The sequence below is a fragment of the Pongo pygmaeus genome, chromosome 5 (assembly GCF_028885625.2).
Source record: "Pongo pygmaeus isolate AG05252 chromosome 5, NHGRI_mPonPyg2-v2.0_pri, whole genome shotgun sequence".
NCBI classification, from domain to species: domain Eukaryota; kingdom Metazoa; phylum Chordata; class Mammalia; order Primates; family Hominidae; genus Pongo; species Pongo pygmaeus.
This window is the reverse complement of record NC_072378.2, coordinates 152019570-152033433: the sequence shown is the minus strand read 5'-3', so window position 1 is coordinate 152033433 and position 13864 is coordinate 152019570. Positions and strand designations below refer to the sequence as shown.

Genomic DNA, 13864 nt, shown 5'->3' with positions numbered 1-13864 from the left:
GCAAATATATCTATGTTTATGTAACAATAAATAAACAATAACAAATATATATTGTTTATGTAAAATAATAAAGCAAATAAAACAAAATGCTAGTCATTGTTGCATCTGGGTGGATGGTGGGTGGGTGATCGTTGTCATATTCCTTCACTCTTTCTATATATTTGAAATTTTTTAAAAGACAATGTTGGTGAAAAATAATGGAAAGTTATTAGGGTGATGCCATTAAAAGTCATTGCAAAAACCGCAATTACTTTTGCACCAACCTAATATTATGGACTGATTTGTGTCTTCCCCAAAATTCATATTTTGAAGTCCTAACCCCCAATGTGATGATATTTGTGGGTGGGGCCTTTGGGAGGTGATTAGGTTCAGATGAAGTTTTGAGGGTGGGGACCTCACTATGGGATTAGTGCCCGTAGAAGGAGAGACATCATAGCACTTTAGCTTGCTTGCTCTCTCTGTGACATGTGAGGACACAGGGAGAAGGCAGCCATCTACATGCAGGATGAGGGCCCTCACCAGAACCTGACCATGCTGGCACCCTGATCCTGGATTTCCCAGCCTCAAGATTTGTGAGAAATACATTTGTGTTGTTTAAGCCACCCAGTCTATGGTACTGCATTATGACAGCCCAAGCTGACAATGAGGGCATTGACAACAATAATAAACTTTGCACTTTCCACAGAGTTAATGTGTCAGGAGAATAAAGCTAGTGGTGCGAAGGGCCTTTTGACGCAGGGAATTAATTGAAAATAGAAACTATCATCATGACTGTGCTTTCCAACTTCCCATCTCACCTCAGTGTGGCTGTCACTAGACAGAGAAGGCCCAAAAGAAATTCCTGAAAAGGCAACTCCTTCTCCTACACCCACCAATTCTCCAGGCCCCTCCTCAGCCTGTGGGCCACCACTAGCCCTTCACCCCCAAGGAGGCTCCCTTTATCAGCATCAGTCCTTAGCTGATCTTAAATTCCATCTGCTGGGCCACTGCCATTCACTTTTTTCCTAGGTACTTTTATTGACTGATTGTATAAGCTCGTTTTTGCTTTTGGAAATGGATCATTATTATTAATCCCATAATAAATTTCTTTATCACAAAATTATAATTAAGGGATTATGCAGTGTTAAAAAATATATATGGTATTAAACAGCTCAAATAGGTTGCAGATCATTTGAAAAGATCAGTCAATTCATTGTGTAAATAAAAGTTCACAATTCAGTCACTTCCCTTTGGCAATATCTGTCAGAATTACAAGGTCCATGTCCTTTGGCCCAGTGAGTCTACTTCTTGGATTTTGTCTTACTGATACATCCTCCCACATGAAGAATGATATAAGATTACTCATAATAGCTGTATTGATAATAATGTATAGTATATTGCCACTTGTGTTAAAAAAATAAATAAAAAGAGAAACATATAGTGTGCAGAGTGTGTCAACATTTGTGTTAAAAAGAAATTAAAAGAATATGTATATATGTGTGTAAAATATTTCCAGAAGAGTATATAAGAAATCACTGGGGCAGGGCTCAATGGCTCATGCCTGTAATCCCAGCACTTTGGAAGGCCCAAGTGGGAGGATCACTTGAGGCCAGGAGTTTAGGACCAGCCTGGGCAACATAGCGAGACCCCATCTCTACAAAAAATTTTTTAAAAGAAAGAAATCGTTAACAGAGAGGTTGCCTCTGAAGAGAACTGGGTGGCTGTGGAGTGGGGTATGGGGAACATGTTTCACCATATACTCTTGTACATTTAGAATTTTGTTTCTTGTAAATATATTACCTATTTGTTCAAATATATTAAATTTAAACTTTTTAAGATCCTATAATTTAACTAAAGTAAGACATCTTCTCTACAAATTCTTTACTTTTAAATGTTTTGTATTCCTTTTTTCCAATTATTAAAAAAAAATGTGGCCGGGCACAGTGGCTCACACCTGTAATTCCAGCACTTTGAGAGGCCAAGGCAGGTAGATCACTTGAGGCCAGGAGTCGAGACCAGCCTGGCTAACATGGTGAAACCCTGTCTCTATTAAACAAAAATTAGGCCAGCCACGGTGGCTCACGCCTGTAATTCTACAACTCTGGGAGGCTGAGGCGGGCGGATCACAAGGTCAGGAGATCGAGACCATCCTGGCTAACACAGTGAAACCCCGTCTCTACTAAAAATACAAAAAAACAAAATTAGCCAGGCGTGGTGGCGAGCACCTGTAGTCCCAGCTACTTGGGAGGGTGAGGTGGGAGAATGGCATGAACCAGGGAGGCGGAGCTTCAGTGAGCCAAGATAGCACCACTGCACTCCAGCCTGGGCAACAGAGTGAGACTCCGTCCAAAACAAAACAAACAAACAAACAAAAAAAAACTAGCTGGGCATGGTGGTGGTGCATGTAGTCCCAGCTACTTGGGTGGCTGAGGCAGGAGAATTGCTTGAACCAGGGAGGCGGAAGTTGCAGTGAGTCAAGATCGTGCCACTGCACTCCAGTCTGGGTGACAGAGTGAGACTCCTTCTCAAAAATTAATTAATTAATTAATTAATTAAAATCTAAATTTAAAAATTTTTAAATGTACATATATAGCCAATGGCCTGTTCAAGTCACTTTGTCCCATGTCACCCCCAACCCTCCTGCTGAGTGCAGGCTCTTAAAATTGTGATCAATAAAAAAAAAATGGTAATCAATAGTTCTAGGGCACTTATCTGACATCCATCTCTTCCATTTCTGCTTCTTCAACATGGTCCCAGCACACGTATACTTCACATATCGTACCTGGTTCAGCTTATCTTTCTCTTCAGTACAGGAGGCAGCTTTTTTCTGCTCTCTGTTGACTTCTGAAGCCAGCCTCATGATCGTTTCTCTGCTAGCTTTTGCTTCCATCTCATGGACATTTATAGTCTCTTCAAGAATAACAATTTGTCCTTTCACGAATTCATTTTCTTTGCGCAGCTCTCTAAGCTGAAGAGAAAGCAATTACAGCTGTCCTATAAAAATTAACAATTTCATATATTTTCTCTAAGCAAGTCACAATCTATAGACTGCATTATCATATGAAAAATGTAAGAGCACTATCCCTACATGGACTGCAAAGGTCACATTTTCAGAGGCAGCCTGTAAACTCTGTTTTAGACCTGGGGGTCAAATTCAAATTATCTAAAGGGTGGCCACAAGGCAAGGATAATGAAGCCAAAAGGGTCCCGACGGAACACACATCAGCAAACCTCTGGCTGCTAAATACACCAGGTAAGGTGAAGCTCTACAGAGGTGATGAAGCAAGGGACTTGCCTTCAGCCCATGTCCACTCAGACCTTCTGCAGTCAAGACACCATGTGGCACTGGAGGAAATACAGAGAACACAGGGCCATGCTTTTTAAAAAAATATATTCTTCTATTTAATATAAGCATAGGAAAATTGTGAATAACAGCTTGGTGTTTATCATAGGGAATTGAGATTAGCAGGGCTTTTGCTCACTATGTTGTGCATTGGAATGGTTAACTGGGAGCATTTATAAGATTTACAAGGGGAAAATAAAAGCCAGCAGGCTCCTTGACCTCAGGGAACGAGCCATACAGAAAATCTCACTCTGTAGGGCCAGGGGGAGGCCTGTAGGGTGACTTGAGACCCCTCAGGACAGGGCCAGCATTTTTGTTGAGACTCTCCGTGGAAGTGATGTACCTTTGAGCCTCAATGCTCTGAAAACATGGTGCCCCACTCCCAACTCATGCTGTTCCCTCTCTCTCCAACACTCTTCCTCACATTTGCATGATCTCTCCTCAATGGCCCTCAAAACTCCCGACCTCACGGGGGCGCTCTTCAGGCAGTGTCCAACACCTGTGACTTGCTTCCCTCTCTATCCCTGCATCCTGATTTGTTTTTCTGTATGGCACCTTTCACCATGTGGAGCAGTCGTAGGTATTTATTTGGTTATTTCTTCGCTATCCTTACCCTTTGAAAACGAAATCTCTAGGCGAGCATAGACATAGTCTTGTCTCATTCACTGCTATCTCTCCAGCACTCAGAACAGTGTCTAGCATATAGTAAGCACTCACTAAATATTTGTGAAATGAAGGAATGAATGTCTAATTATTAGGAATGCATGGTTCCTTGGGAATGCGTGTGCACACGTGTTTATGAGGGCGTGTGAAAGCGAAGGAACAGTTTTGAAACCAGAGCCATTTTGTTCTTGGAGGAACACCTAATGAGGCTGCAGTCTTGGTCAAGACAGCAGACTTCCTGATCTGGGCCAATTTTTTTTTTTTTTCTTTTTAAGACAGGCACCTGCTCACGTGGCCGAGATGCCAAAGCTCCAGATTCCTACCCTCTGTCATGAAATATAGATTCCATTGCTGTTCAGGTAAGCTGAGGCCAACAAATTCCAGGAGGAAATTGCCATCAAAAAGATGGTTTCTTATTCATTGTTCCCAAGTGGAAGGAACCCACCACACTACACAGGGCCATGGGGAAGCACCAGGGCCAGTCGGGAGGCAGAAGAAGGGGGGAGAAAAGCAGGCGAGAGGCTTTATTGTCACCTCCACAGGAAGGAATAAGCAAAGCAGAGTAAGCAGACTTAGGGTTGGCTATTGAATGATTTCAGTGGCTCTTGGGGTGTAGGGGTGACCCAAGCTATCTGGGGGGCTTAGGGCAACGGGCAGTAACCTGCAGGTAAGAGCCAGTTGTAGGAGGTGGCTGGGGAGTGGGCTCTGGATTGGTCAGTTCACATGTGAAAGCTCTGCTGGGAAGGGCAGGCTCTCCCGGCTCAGCAAGACCCCGGAAGTCAAAGCATTAGAAATACAGAAAAGACAAGGGCATGAAGAATGTAGTAGAAACACCCAGATTAGCACCTGGAGATTGGGTCTGATAGAGAAAAGAGTGTCACGGAAGAAAGAGCTTCTGAATTCCCTTTTCTTGTCCCCATCATTTGGTTTGAAAGATAATTCTCAAACTACAAGTGGACTTTTACAGCCGAGTTCCTGGTCACAAGTTAGCCATAGGCAGCAGGAGGAGAGGCATCCAGCACCCACGAGAGCATCAGGTGGACCCATGGTCCCAGCTATCAAAACCCATCCGTGAAGTGGAATACTTCCCAAAGTCGAATGAAGTCATCTTGCGGCTTTCAGAGAGGACATTTGGGAAGCTCACTAGTAGACACCTGAGAGGTGGTTTTTAAAAATGGCTGCATGGTACGCCAGACGTGATGGCTCACGCCTGTAATCCCAACACTTCGGGAGGCCAAGGTGGGAGAACAGCTTGAGCCCAGGAGCTAGAGACCAGCCTGGGCAATATAGTGAGACTTCATCTCCATTTAAAAAAAAAAATGATGCATGGGTGCTGGGTATGGTGGCCCGCAACTGTAATCACAGCACTTCAGGAGGCAGAGGTGGGGTAATTGCTTGAGGCAAGGAGTTCAAGACCAGCCTGGACAACATAGGAAGACCTCATCTCTACATAAATAAAATAATTAGCCAGACATGGTGGTGCATGCCTGTAGTCTCAATTACTTAGGAGGCTGAGGCAGGAGGATCATTTGAGCCCAAGAAGTCAAGGCCACAGTAAACTAGGATCATACCACTCCAGCCTGGATGACAGAGCAAGATCTTGTCTCTAAATTTAAAACAAACAAACAAAAAAACAAAACAACAACAACAACAAAAAACGGCTGTATGGAAATCTGTCAGGAAGCAAGGATATGAAAGGTTTGTAAATAGCCAAAGAGAACCAAATACTTTCAGGTACCCTAATGAAGCACTATGGGCCAAGTGAATTATTCAGTTAATATTATTTATTTCTGACTTAATGGTAATCTACCATTAAAGTAGAATTTTTGCTATTTGTTTTTTTGTTTTGTTTATTTTTCGAGACAGAGTCTCACTCTGTGGCCCAGGCTGGAGTGCAGTGGCTTGATCTCACTGCAACCTCCGCCTCCTGGTTCAAGTGATTCTCCTGTCTCAGCCTTCCAATTAGCTGGGATTACAGGCACCCGCCACCACGCCTGGCTAATTTTTGTATTTTAGTAAAGACAGAGTTTTTCCATGTTGGCCAGGCTGGTCTCAAACCCCTGACCTCAGGTGATCTGCCCGCCTGGGCCTCCCAAAGTGCTGGGATTACAGGCGCGAGTCACCGCGCCCAGCCACTATTTGGTTTTAACGTAAATTTTTAAAGTACTTTAGAACTCACACTCAATCAGTATCCTAAAAATGACATGCAGCTGGTTGTGTGAGTGTACGTGTGGCTGTAACTAAAAGGAAAAAAACTCCCTAAAGCGAATGGTTAAAATGAGTAATTAATTGTATATGACAACCTAAATGTATTTTAGACAAAGCCATTAATCTCTTTTGGAGAATAATTAATTCCAATAATGCTAGAAAAGATCTTGGAATTGAGGCTCAGGCAGGTGATGTGACTTGTCCCAAGTCACACAGTTAATTAATGCTACATTTGGTCTACTGTGTCATTCTTCTGCCACCCCCAAACTCAACGACAGCACTTCCTTTCATGCCACATGTCAGAATCACCACTACATTTATAGACTTTTTAATCTGCATGCAGACACCTTTAAAATTAAATCTTCATCTGATGCCTTGTCATTCCTCTCATCTGGATCCAAGCAGTCACGCAGTTGAGTCAGAAATTCCTCATGTTCCCTGCAATTCTTTGAAACTTGTTTCTTATTCTCCTCATTTTCTTTTGAACACTTTCTGTTAGGCAAATAACAAATAAATCAGAATTTAACACCACGGAAGATAACATTCATCAAACCAAGTCAGAATATAAGCTCTATGGGGGAAATAATTGTCATTTTCAACACAACACAGTTTCCCAGACACAGAGCAAATTATTGTCACAGAAGCCCTATAAAGCCCTATAAAGGAAGGAGAAAAGTGGCAGCAATTTCGGGACACCTGTGCTTTGCAGAAATATAAGGAAATCTTCAAGGCATTGTGGACTTAGTAACAGGAGGGGAAATGAATTCCCCTAGCCTCAACCCTTTAGGATCTCTAAAAATGGAGGCACGTGTCTAGAGCACACATGCTCACAATCCACATAGCCATGAGTCTTCATTGGGGCCTCATGGGGAAGGAGAGTGCTACCACATTGGTTCTAGAGGACCAAGCTTCATTTTATTTTCAAACTTTACAATACAGTGATTTATAAGGGTCCTGGTTCGTGGCCAGGCATAACTATAATAACAAATACATCAAAAGCACAGAAGGTTCTCGCCTCTGGAAAGGAGATGTGTTCAATCACCAGCAAAGTTCATTATTAGTTTTCACACACCCTCAGTCTTTAAAGCGTATTGGAAGAAAGGAAAGAAAATCAGTATATCGAAAAGATGTCTGAACTCTCATGTTTACTGCAGTTCTATTCATAATAGCAAAGATAGGGAATCAACATAAGTGCCCATCAGTGAATGAATGGGAAAAAAAATATATGACATATACACATCGGAATACTACTCAGCCTTTTAAAAGAGTGAAATCCTGTCAGGAGTGGCAATATGGATGAACCTGGAAGATATTATGTTAAGCAAAAGAAGTCAAGTACAGAAAGATAATTACCTCATGTTTTCACTCATATAAAAAAAATTGAACTCGTAGAAGCAGAGTAGAATTTTGATTATTAGAGGCTGGAAAGGGTAGTGGATGAAGGAGGATACAGTGAGGTTAGTCAATGGCTATAAACTTATAAAGATAGTTATAAAGTTATAAAGCTAGATGGCAGGGGTAAGTTCTAGTGTTCTGTAGCATAGTAGGGTGAATATGGTTAACAAGAATTTAGTTTCCAAATAGCTAGAAGAGAGAATTTTGAATGTTCACAACACAAAAAAATGATAAATGTTCAAGATGATGGATTTACTAATTTCCCTGATTTGATCATTATACATTGTATACATGTATCAAAATATCACTCCATATCCCATAAATATGTACAATTATTACAAGTCAACTAAAAATAAAAGGAAAAAAAGAGCATTAGAAGAGTACTAGAATTGGCCAGTCAAGGAAAAAGGAAATTTATGGTCCATTATGAATATATTATTTCAAATCTCAGATAGGTTTGTTGAAATAGTATGGTCTATTTCTAATGCTTTAAATGTTAGCAACTAAGAGATTGTCAAAAATAGGCATACTTTAAAGGCAAATTAGAATCATTTCGGTAATTTAGTGTCATTTTTTAAATATCCAAGATAATAAACATGATTATTGCTTTTCCTTTTTACCATGTTGAGTGTTTACTGCAAATTCCTTCACGCTATTCAAAGATTAACAAAGCATGTAATTGCAGATACTCAAAGCATATCAGATTTCTATTTAGAAAAATGTGTAACGATAAAAGACTAGCATCACTATATTTCTGAGTTCTTATTTTAGCACATGAAAGGTAAAACTCTTCAGTCTTTTGGACCCAGGAAAGGTATAATTAATTGTATGGTGCTGATTGATATACATATATGATTCCATACATTAACCCCAAGATTTCAGTCTTTCTTCTCCATTCCAAAGGTCTCTAAACTACTTCCATTTCTATTTGCAATTCACTTGACCCAACAAAGTTTCAGGAATCTACCCTAAGAAAATAATCACAGAAATTTAAAAATATGAATCACATAGATATTCATTGCAACTTGGTTTATAGTAATTTTTTTAGTGGAACTAACCTAAGAGCCTGTAGAAATAGCCAAAGTAATTGATTGAGTAAATTATGGTATTTCAAGCAATGGAATACAATGGGCCATTTAAAATTATGTACTAGGCTTGGCACAGTGGCTCATGCCTGTAATCCCAGCACTTTGGGAGACCAAGGTGGGAGTATTGCTTGAGGCCAGGGATTCAAGACCAACCTGGGCAACATGGCAAGACGCCATCTCTACAAAAAAATTTAAAAATCAGCTGGGTGTAGTGGCATGCACCTGTGGTCTCAGCTACAAAAGAGGCTAAGGTGGGAGGATCGCTTGAGCCTAGGACGTCAAGGCTGCAGTGAGCCATAATTGCGCCACTGCACTCCAGCCTGGGTGGCAGAGTGAAAACCTGTCTTAAATAAGTAAATAAATAAAATTATAAACTAAATGCGTTTTTAAAATATTTATAACATATGGCCAGGCACAGTGGCTCACTTCTATAATCCTAACACTTTGGGAGACGAAGGCAGGCAGATCACTTGAGGTCAGGAGCTCGAGACCAGTCTGGCCAACATGGCAAAACCCCGCCTCTACTAAAAATACAAAAATTAGCTGGGTGTGGTGGCACATGCCTGTAATCCCAGCTACTCAAGAGGCTGAGGCATGAGAACTGCTTGAACCTAAGAGGTGGAGGCTGCAGTGAGCCGAGGTCACATCACTGCACTCCAGCCTGGGTGACAAAGCAAGACTAAGACTCTGTCTTAAAAATAAATAAATATATATATGTATATATATATACATATATATATTTAGAACATATGATTCAGTAAAAATAGTACACTACCTAAAGTCATTTGTATATGATTTTCTGAAAAATCTGTTCAATAAAATATTAATATTAATTATAGCTTTTCTATAATCATAACGTTCTAAGTAATTATTAATTTCTTGGCACTTTTCTGTATAAAAAATATTTTTTACAATATGCATATAGTGTTTTATTACTCATTTATTTAATAAATACTTAAGTACCCACCATACACCAAGCCCCATTAAAGGTGCTAAAGATACAATAGTAAACAAAAGAGATACAAATCCAGCCAGGCATAGTGGTATGCACCTGTAGTCCCAGCTACTAGGGAGGCTGAAGTGAGAGGATCACTTGAACCCAGGAATTTTAGGCCAGCCTGGGCAAGATAGTGAGATCCCCATTTCTGAAAAACAAATTATTGACCTCATGGAGCTTATGTTCTATTTGGAAAGATGGACAATAATCAAAATACTAATATATATAAAATGTATAGTACATTATAATAGGACTAGAGAGAAAAAATTAAGCAGGAAGGAAAGAGGGGCAAGAGATATTAGAGGAGTAAATTTTTAGATATGTTATTCATGGAACATCTCACTTGGAAAGTGCCATCTGAGTGAAGACTTAAAGGAAATGGAGGCAGCCATGTGATATCTGGGGGAAGAGCCTTCCAGGAAAAGAAATTAACAATTGCAAAGGGCCTGAGGTACAATCAGGTCTGTCAGGTTCAAGGGACAGCAAAGAAGCCAGAGATCTGGAATAGAAAGAATAAGGGGGAGAATGGTAGCAAAATCAGGTCAGGATGAGCCTTTTGTCTCATAGAAAACACTTTACCCTGAATGAGAACAGAAGTCACTGGAGGACTCTGTGCTAAGAATTGACACGATCTAATTTGTGTTTTAACAGGATCACTCTGGCTGCAGGGGGCACAGTCAGAGGCAGGAAAACCACTGCTATGAACCAAATGTTTATGTCCTCTGAGAATTCATATGTTGAAGTCCTAATTCCCAATATGATGGTATAATATTTGGAGGTTGGGCCTTTGGGAGGTAATTAGGTCATAAGAGAAGAACCCTCATGAATGAGATTAGTGCTCTTATAAGAAGGGACACTGGCTGGGCATGGTGGCTTATCCCTATAATCCCAGCCCTTTGGGAGGCTGAGGCAGACAGATCACTTGAAGCCAGGAGTCTGAGACCACCCTGGCCAACATGATGAAACCCCATCTCTACTAAAAATACAAAATATTAACTGGGCATGGTGATGCACACCTATAATCTCAGCTACTTGGGAGGCTGAGTCACAAGAATTGCTTGAACCCAGGAGGCAGAGGTTGCAGTGAGCCAAGATCACACCCACTGCATTCCAGCCTGGGCAACAGAGTAACACTCTGTCACAAAAAAAAAAAAAAAAAAAAAGCAGCAGAAGAAGAAGGAGAAGAAGGAAGAGGAAGGAAGAGGAGGAGGAGGAGGAGAAACATGGAGAGGTGATCTCTCTCTCTCTGCCATGTGAGGATACAGCAAGAAGGCATTCATCTACAAACCAGAAAGAGGACCCTCACCAGGAACTGAATAGGCCAACATCTTGATCTTGGCCTTCCCAGCCTCCACAACTACAAGGAATAAATTTCTGTCATTTAAGCCACCCAGTATATGGTATTTTTCTTATAGCAGCCCAAACCAACTAAGACAGAAATTAGTACCAGGAGTGGGATGCTGCTGTAACAGATACATATTACAATACTCCAGGTGAGAGTTAATGGTGGCTTGGACCAAGTTAGTGACAATAAAGATGATAATGGAAAGCTGACAAAATTTAGATTTGTTTTGAAGATAGATATGATGGGATTTGCTGAAGAATCAGATATGGAGAGTGAAAGAGAAAGAGAACCAAGTTTGATAGCAAGAATTTTGAAATGATCAACTAGAAGAATGGAATTATGATCACATGAGATGAGGAAAAGTGCAGAAGGATTTTGTGGGAACACTGGGAGCTCCGTTTTGGACACATTAAGTTTGAGATGCCTGTCAGAGATCCACATGGAGATGTACAGTAGCTAGTAAGATATGTGGTTCTTGAGCTCTGGGAAGAGATCCAGGCTAGACACAGAAATGTTGGAGTCACCAGCATTTAGATACTTAAAGCCATTAAACTAAATGATATCACCAAGAGAGTAAATTTAGATACAAATGAGAAGGGATTCAAGGGCTGATCCCTGAGGTACTCCAGTATTTGAAAGCCAAAGAGATGAGGAGAAACAGTGAAAGACACTAGCTAGAAAGGTAAGATTAAAAAAAGAAAAAACCTAGGCATGTGTAATGTCCTGGAAGCCAAGAGAAGAAGAAAGCAGTTCAAAGAAAAAGATCAACTGTAACTGATGCTACTGATTGGTCAAGTAAGATACGACTGACCATTTAACTTGCACTGTGCACTCACTGATGACCTTCATGAGCGGTTTCAGAGGAGCAGATTCCAGAGAGAGAAGAGAAATTGGAGACCATGAATACATACAACTTTTTTTTTTGAGACAGAGTCTGTCTTTGTTGCCCAGGCTGGAGTGCAGTGGTGTGATCTCAGCTCACTGCAGCCTCCACCTGTCCAGGTTCAAGCAATTCTCAAATCTCAGCCTCTCGAGTAGCTGGGATTAAAGGCACCCGGCCGCCGGGCGCGGTAGCTCACGCCTGTAATCTCAGCACTTTGGGAGGCCAAGGCGGGCGGATCACGAGGTCAGGAGATCGAAACCATCCTGGCTAACACGGTGAAACCCCGTCTCTACTGAAAATATTAAAAAAAAAATTAGCCGGGCGCGGTAGCGGGCGCCTGTGGTCCCAGCTACTCGGGAGGCTGAGCCAGGAGAATGGCGCAAACCCAGGAGGCGGAACTTGCAGTGAGCCGAGATCCTGCCACTGCACTCCAGCCTGGGCGACAGAGAGAGACTCCGTCTCAAAAAAAATATAGAAAATAAATAAAAAATAAAGGCACCCGGCACCACGCCCGGCTAATTTTTGTATTTAGCAGAGACGGGGTTTCACCATGTTGGCCAGGCTGGTCTCAAACTCCTGACCTCAAGTGATCTGCCCACCTCAGCCTCCAAAAGTGCTGGGATTACAGGTGTGAGCCACCGCGCCCAGCCATACATACAATGTTTAAGGAGTTTTTGCTGTAAGTGGAAGTAGAGAAAGAGGACAGGGGCTGGAAGTATTGGGTTATTTTTTTAAGATGAAATAAGTAAAATAAATATCATGTATTTTCTTACTAAAGATATTTAACTCATTCGTAGAATTTTAAAATATATTTTAGGAACAACTTGTTCCCAATTTTGTCTCAATAATCACCTCTTGTCAGAATGAAGTGTGGAAAACCTAGGTTTCATGAGTTCTCTGCATAAACTAGCAATAAAATCTAATGAGGAATGTTCAGTGTGATCTGGAGTGGTCTAGCTTCTGGGATATTTTTATAACTGACTTCTAAATAAACATCTACCTCTGTGCACTACCCCACAAGCTCAGGGTTAAACTCTACTTAGAGAAATCTTCAAAATTGTGTAAATAAGCATTTGCAGCCCTAATTGATAGGCTATAAACATGCTTAAGACAAGGCTGTATTTGTTAAGACTCTTGATGACATTTAGAAATGAGCCTTGGAAAAATTTGTCAAGACTCCAAAGATATTTGAGGTCAATAACTTTTTTTCGAATTGAGTTTCAGGGCCAAGTAATGCAAAATGCCAGTACATTCAAAGACCTATCTTGCTATCAGAAGCTAGTATTTTAATGCTAGCTAAAGCAAAAAATATATTGCAGTATCCTTACTGTAATTTTTCATTTAATTCTACAACTTTCTTCTTTAATTCCTGGTTCTCCTTGATTGCAGTGTGAGCTGTGATTTCTGTTCTGATTTTAGAAGTGGAAAGTGCTGCTGATTCTTCTTCTAGCTCCTGAACTCTGTCTCTCAAAGAGGTAAGCAGAGATGATTTTCTGGCATTGTTTTCCTTGTAGCTCTCCATTTCAGCTTTCAATTCTTGACAGGAGACTTCTTTAGAAAGCATCTTGGAACGGAGGTCTCGAAGCTAACATGGAAAAGAAGTTAAAAAAAAAAAAACCTTAACAACATAAGTTTGAAGTATCTTTAAGAAACCCAAAGCCATCATTTAAATGTTCACTCTTTTATTCATGACTTAATCTAACTTTATTTTCTTTTCTAATATTTGTATCTGTATTATCAAATGAGAAATTATGCCTAAATAATGGACTTCATATTCTATCTTTTACAAAACCAATTGAGCAATGTCTTATGTTGTTTAGTCTCATTCAGGAGACGTTTATGATGTTGATTGCATAAGCAATAAAATATTTTGCAATGGTCCACATTTTCTAAATCTGTATTGCTATTATTGCTGCTGATAAACAGTTAGACAAAGAATCTACAAATCACATGATCTGTGATT

The 13864-nt window shown here is 40.6% G+C and overlaps 1 protein-coding gene across 1 annotated transcript in view; it reads right to left on the bottom strand.

The window, feature by feature from the left end:
• Positions 1 to 13864, bottom strand: part of CCDC170 (coiled-coil domain containing 170) — a 132193-nt gene that overhangs the window by 75494 nt on the left and 42835 nt on the right. Inside the window, exons 3-5 of the mRNA XM_054490746.2 lie at positions 13230 to 13486; positions 6541 to 6685; positions 2762 to 2947 (exon numbers count right to left, since the gene is read on the bottom strand). Of these exons, the coding sequence (XP_054346721.2) occupies positions 2762 to 2947; positions 6541 to 6685; positions 13230 to 13486 (588 nt within the window). The remainder of the gene's footprint in view (positions 1 to 2761; positions 2948 to 6540; positions 6686 to 13229; positions 13487 to 13864) is intronic.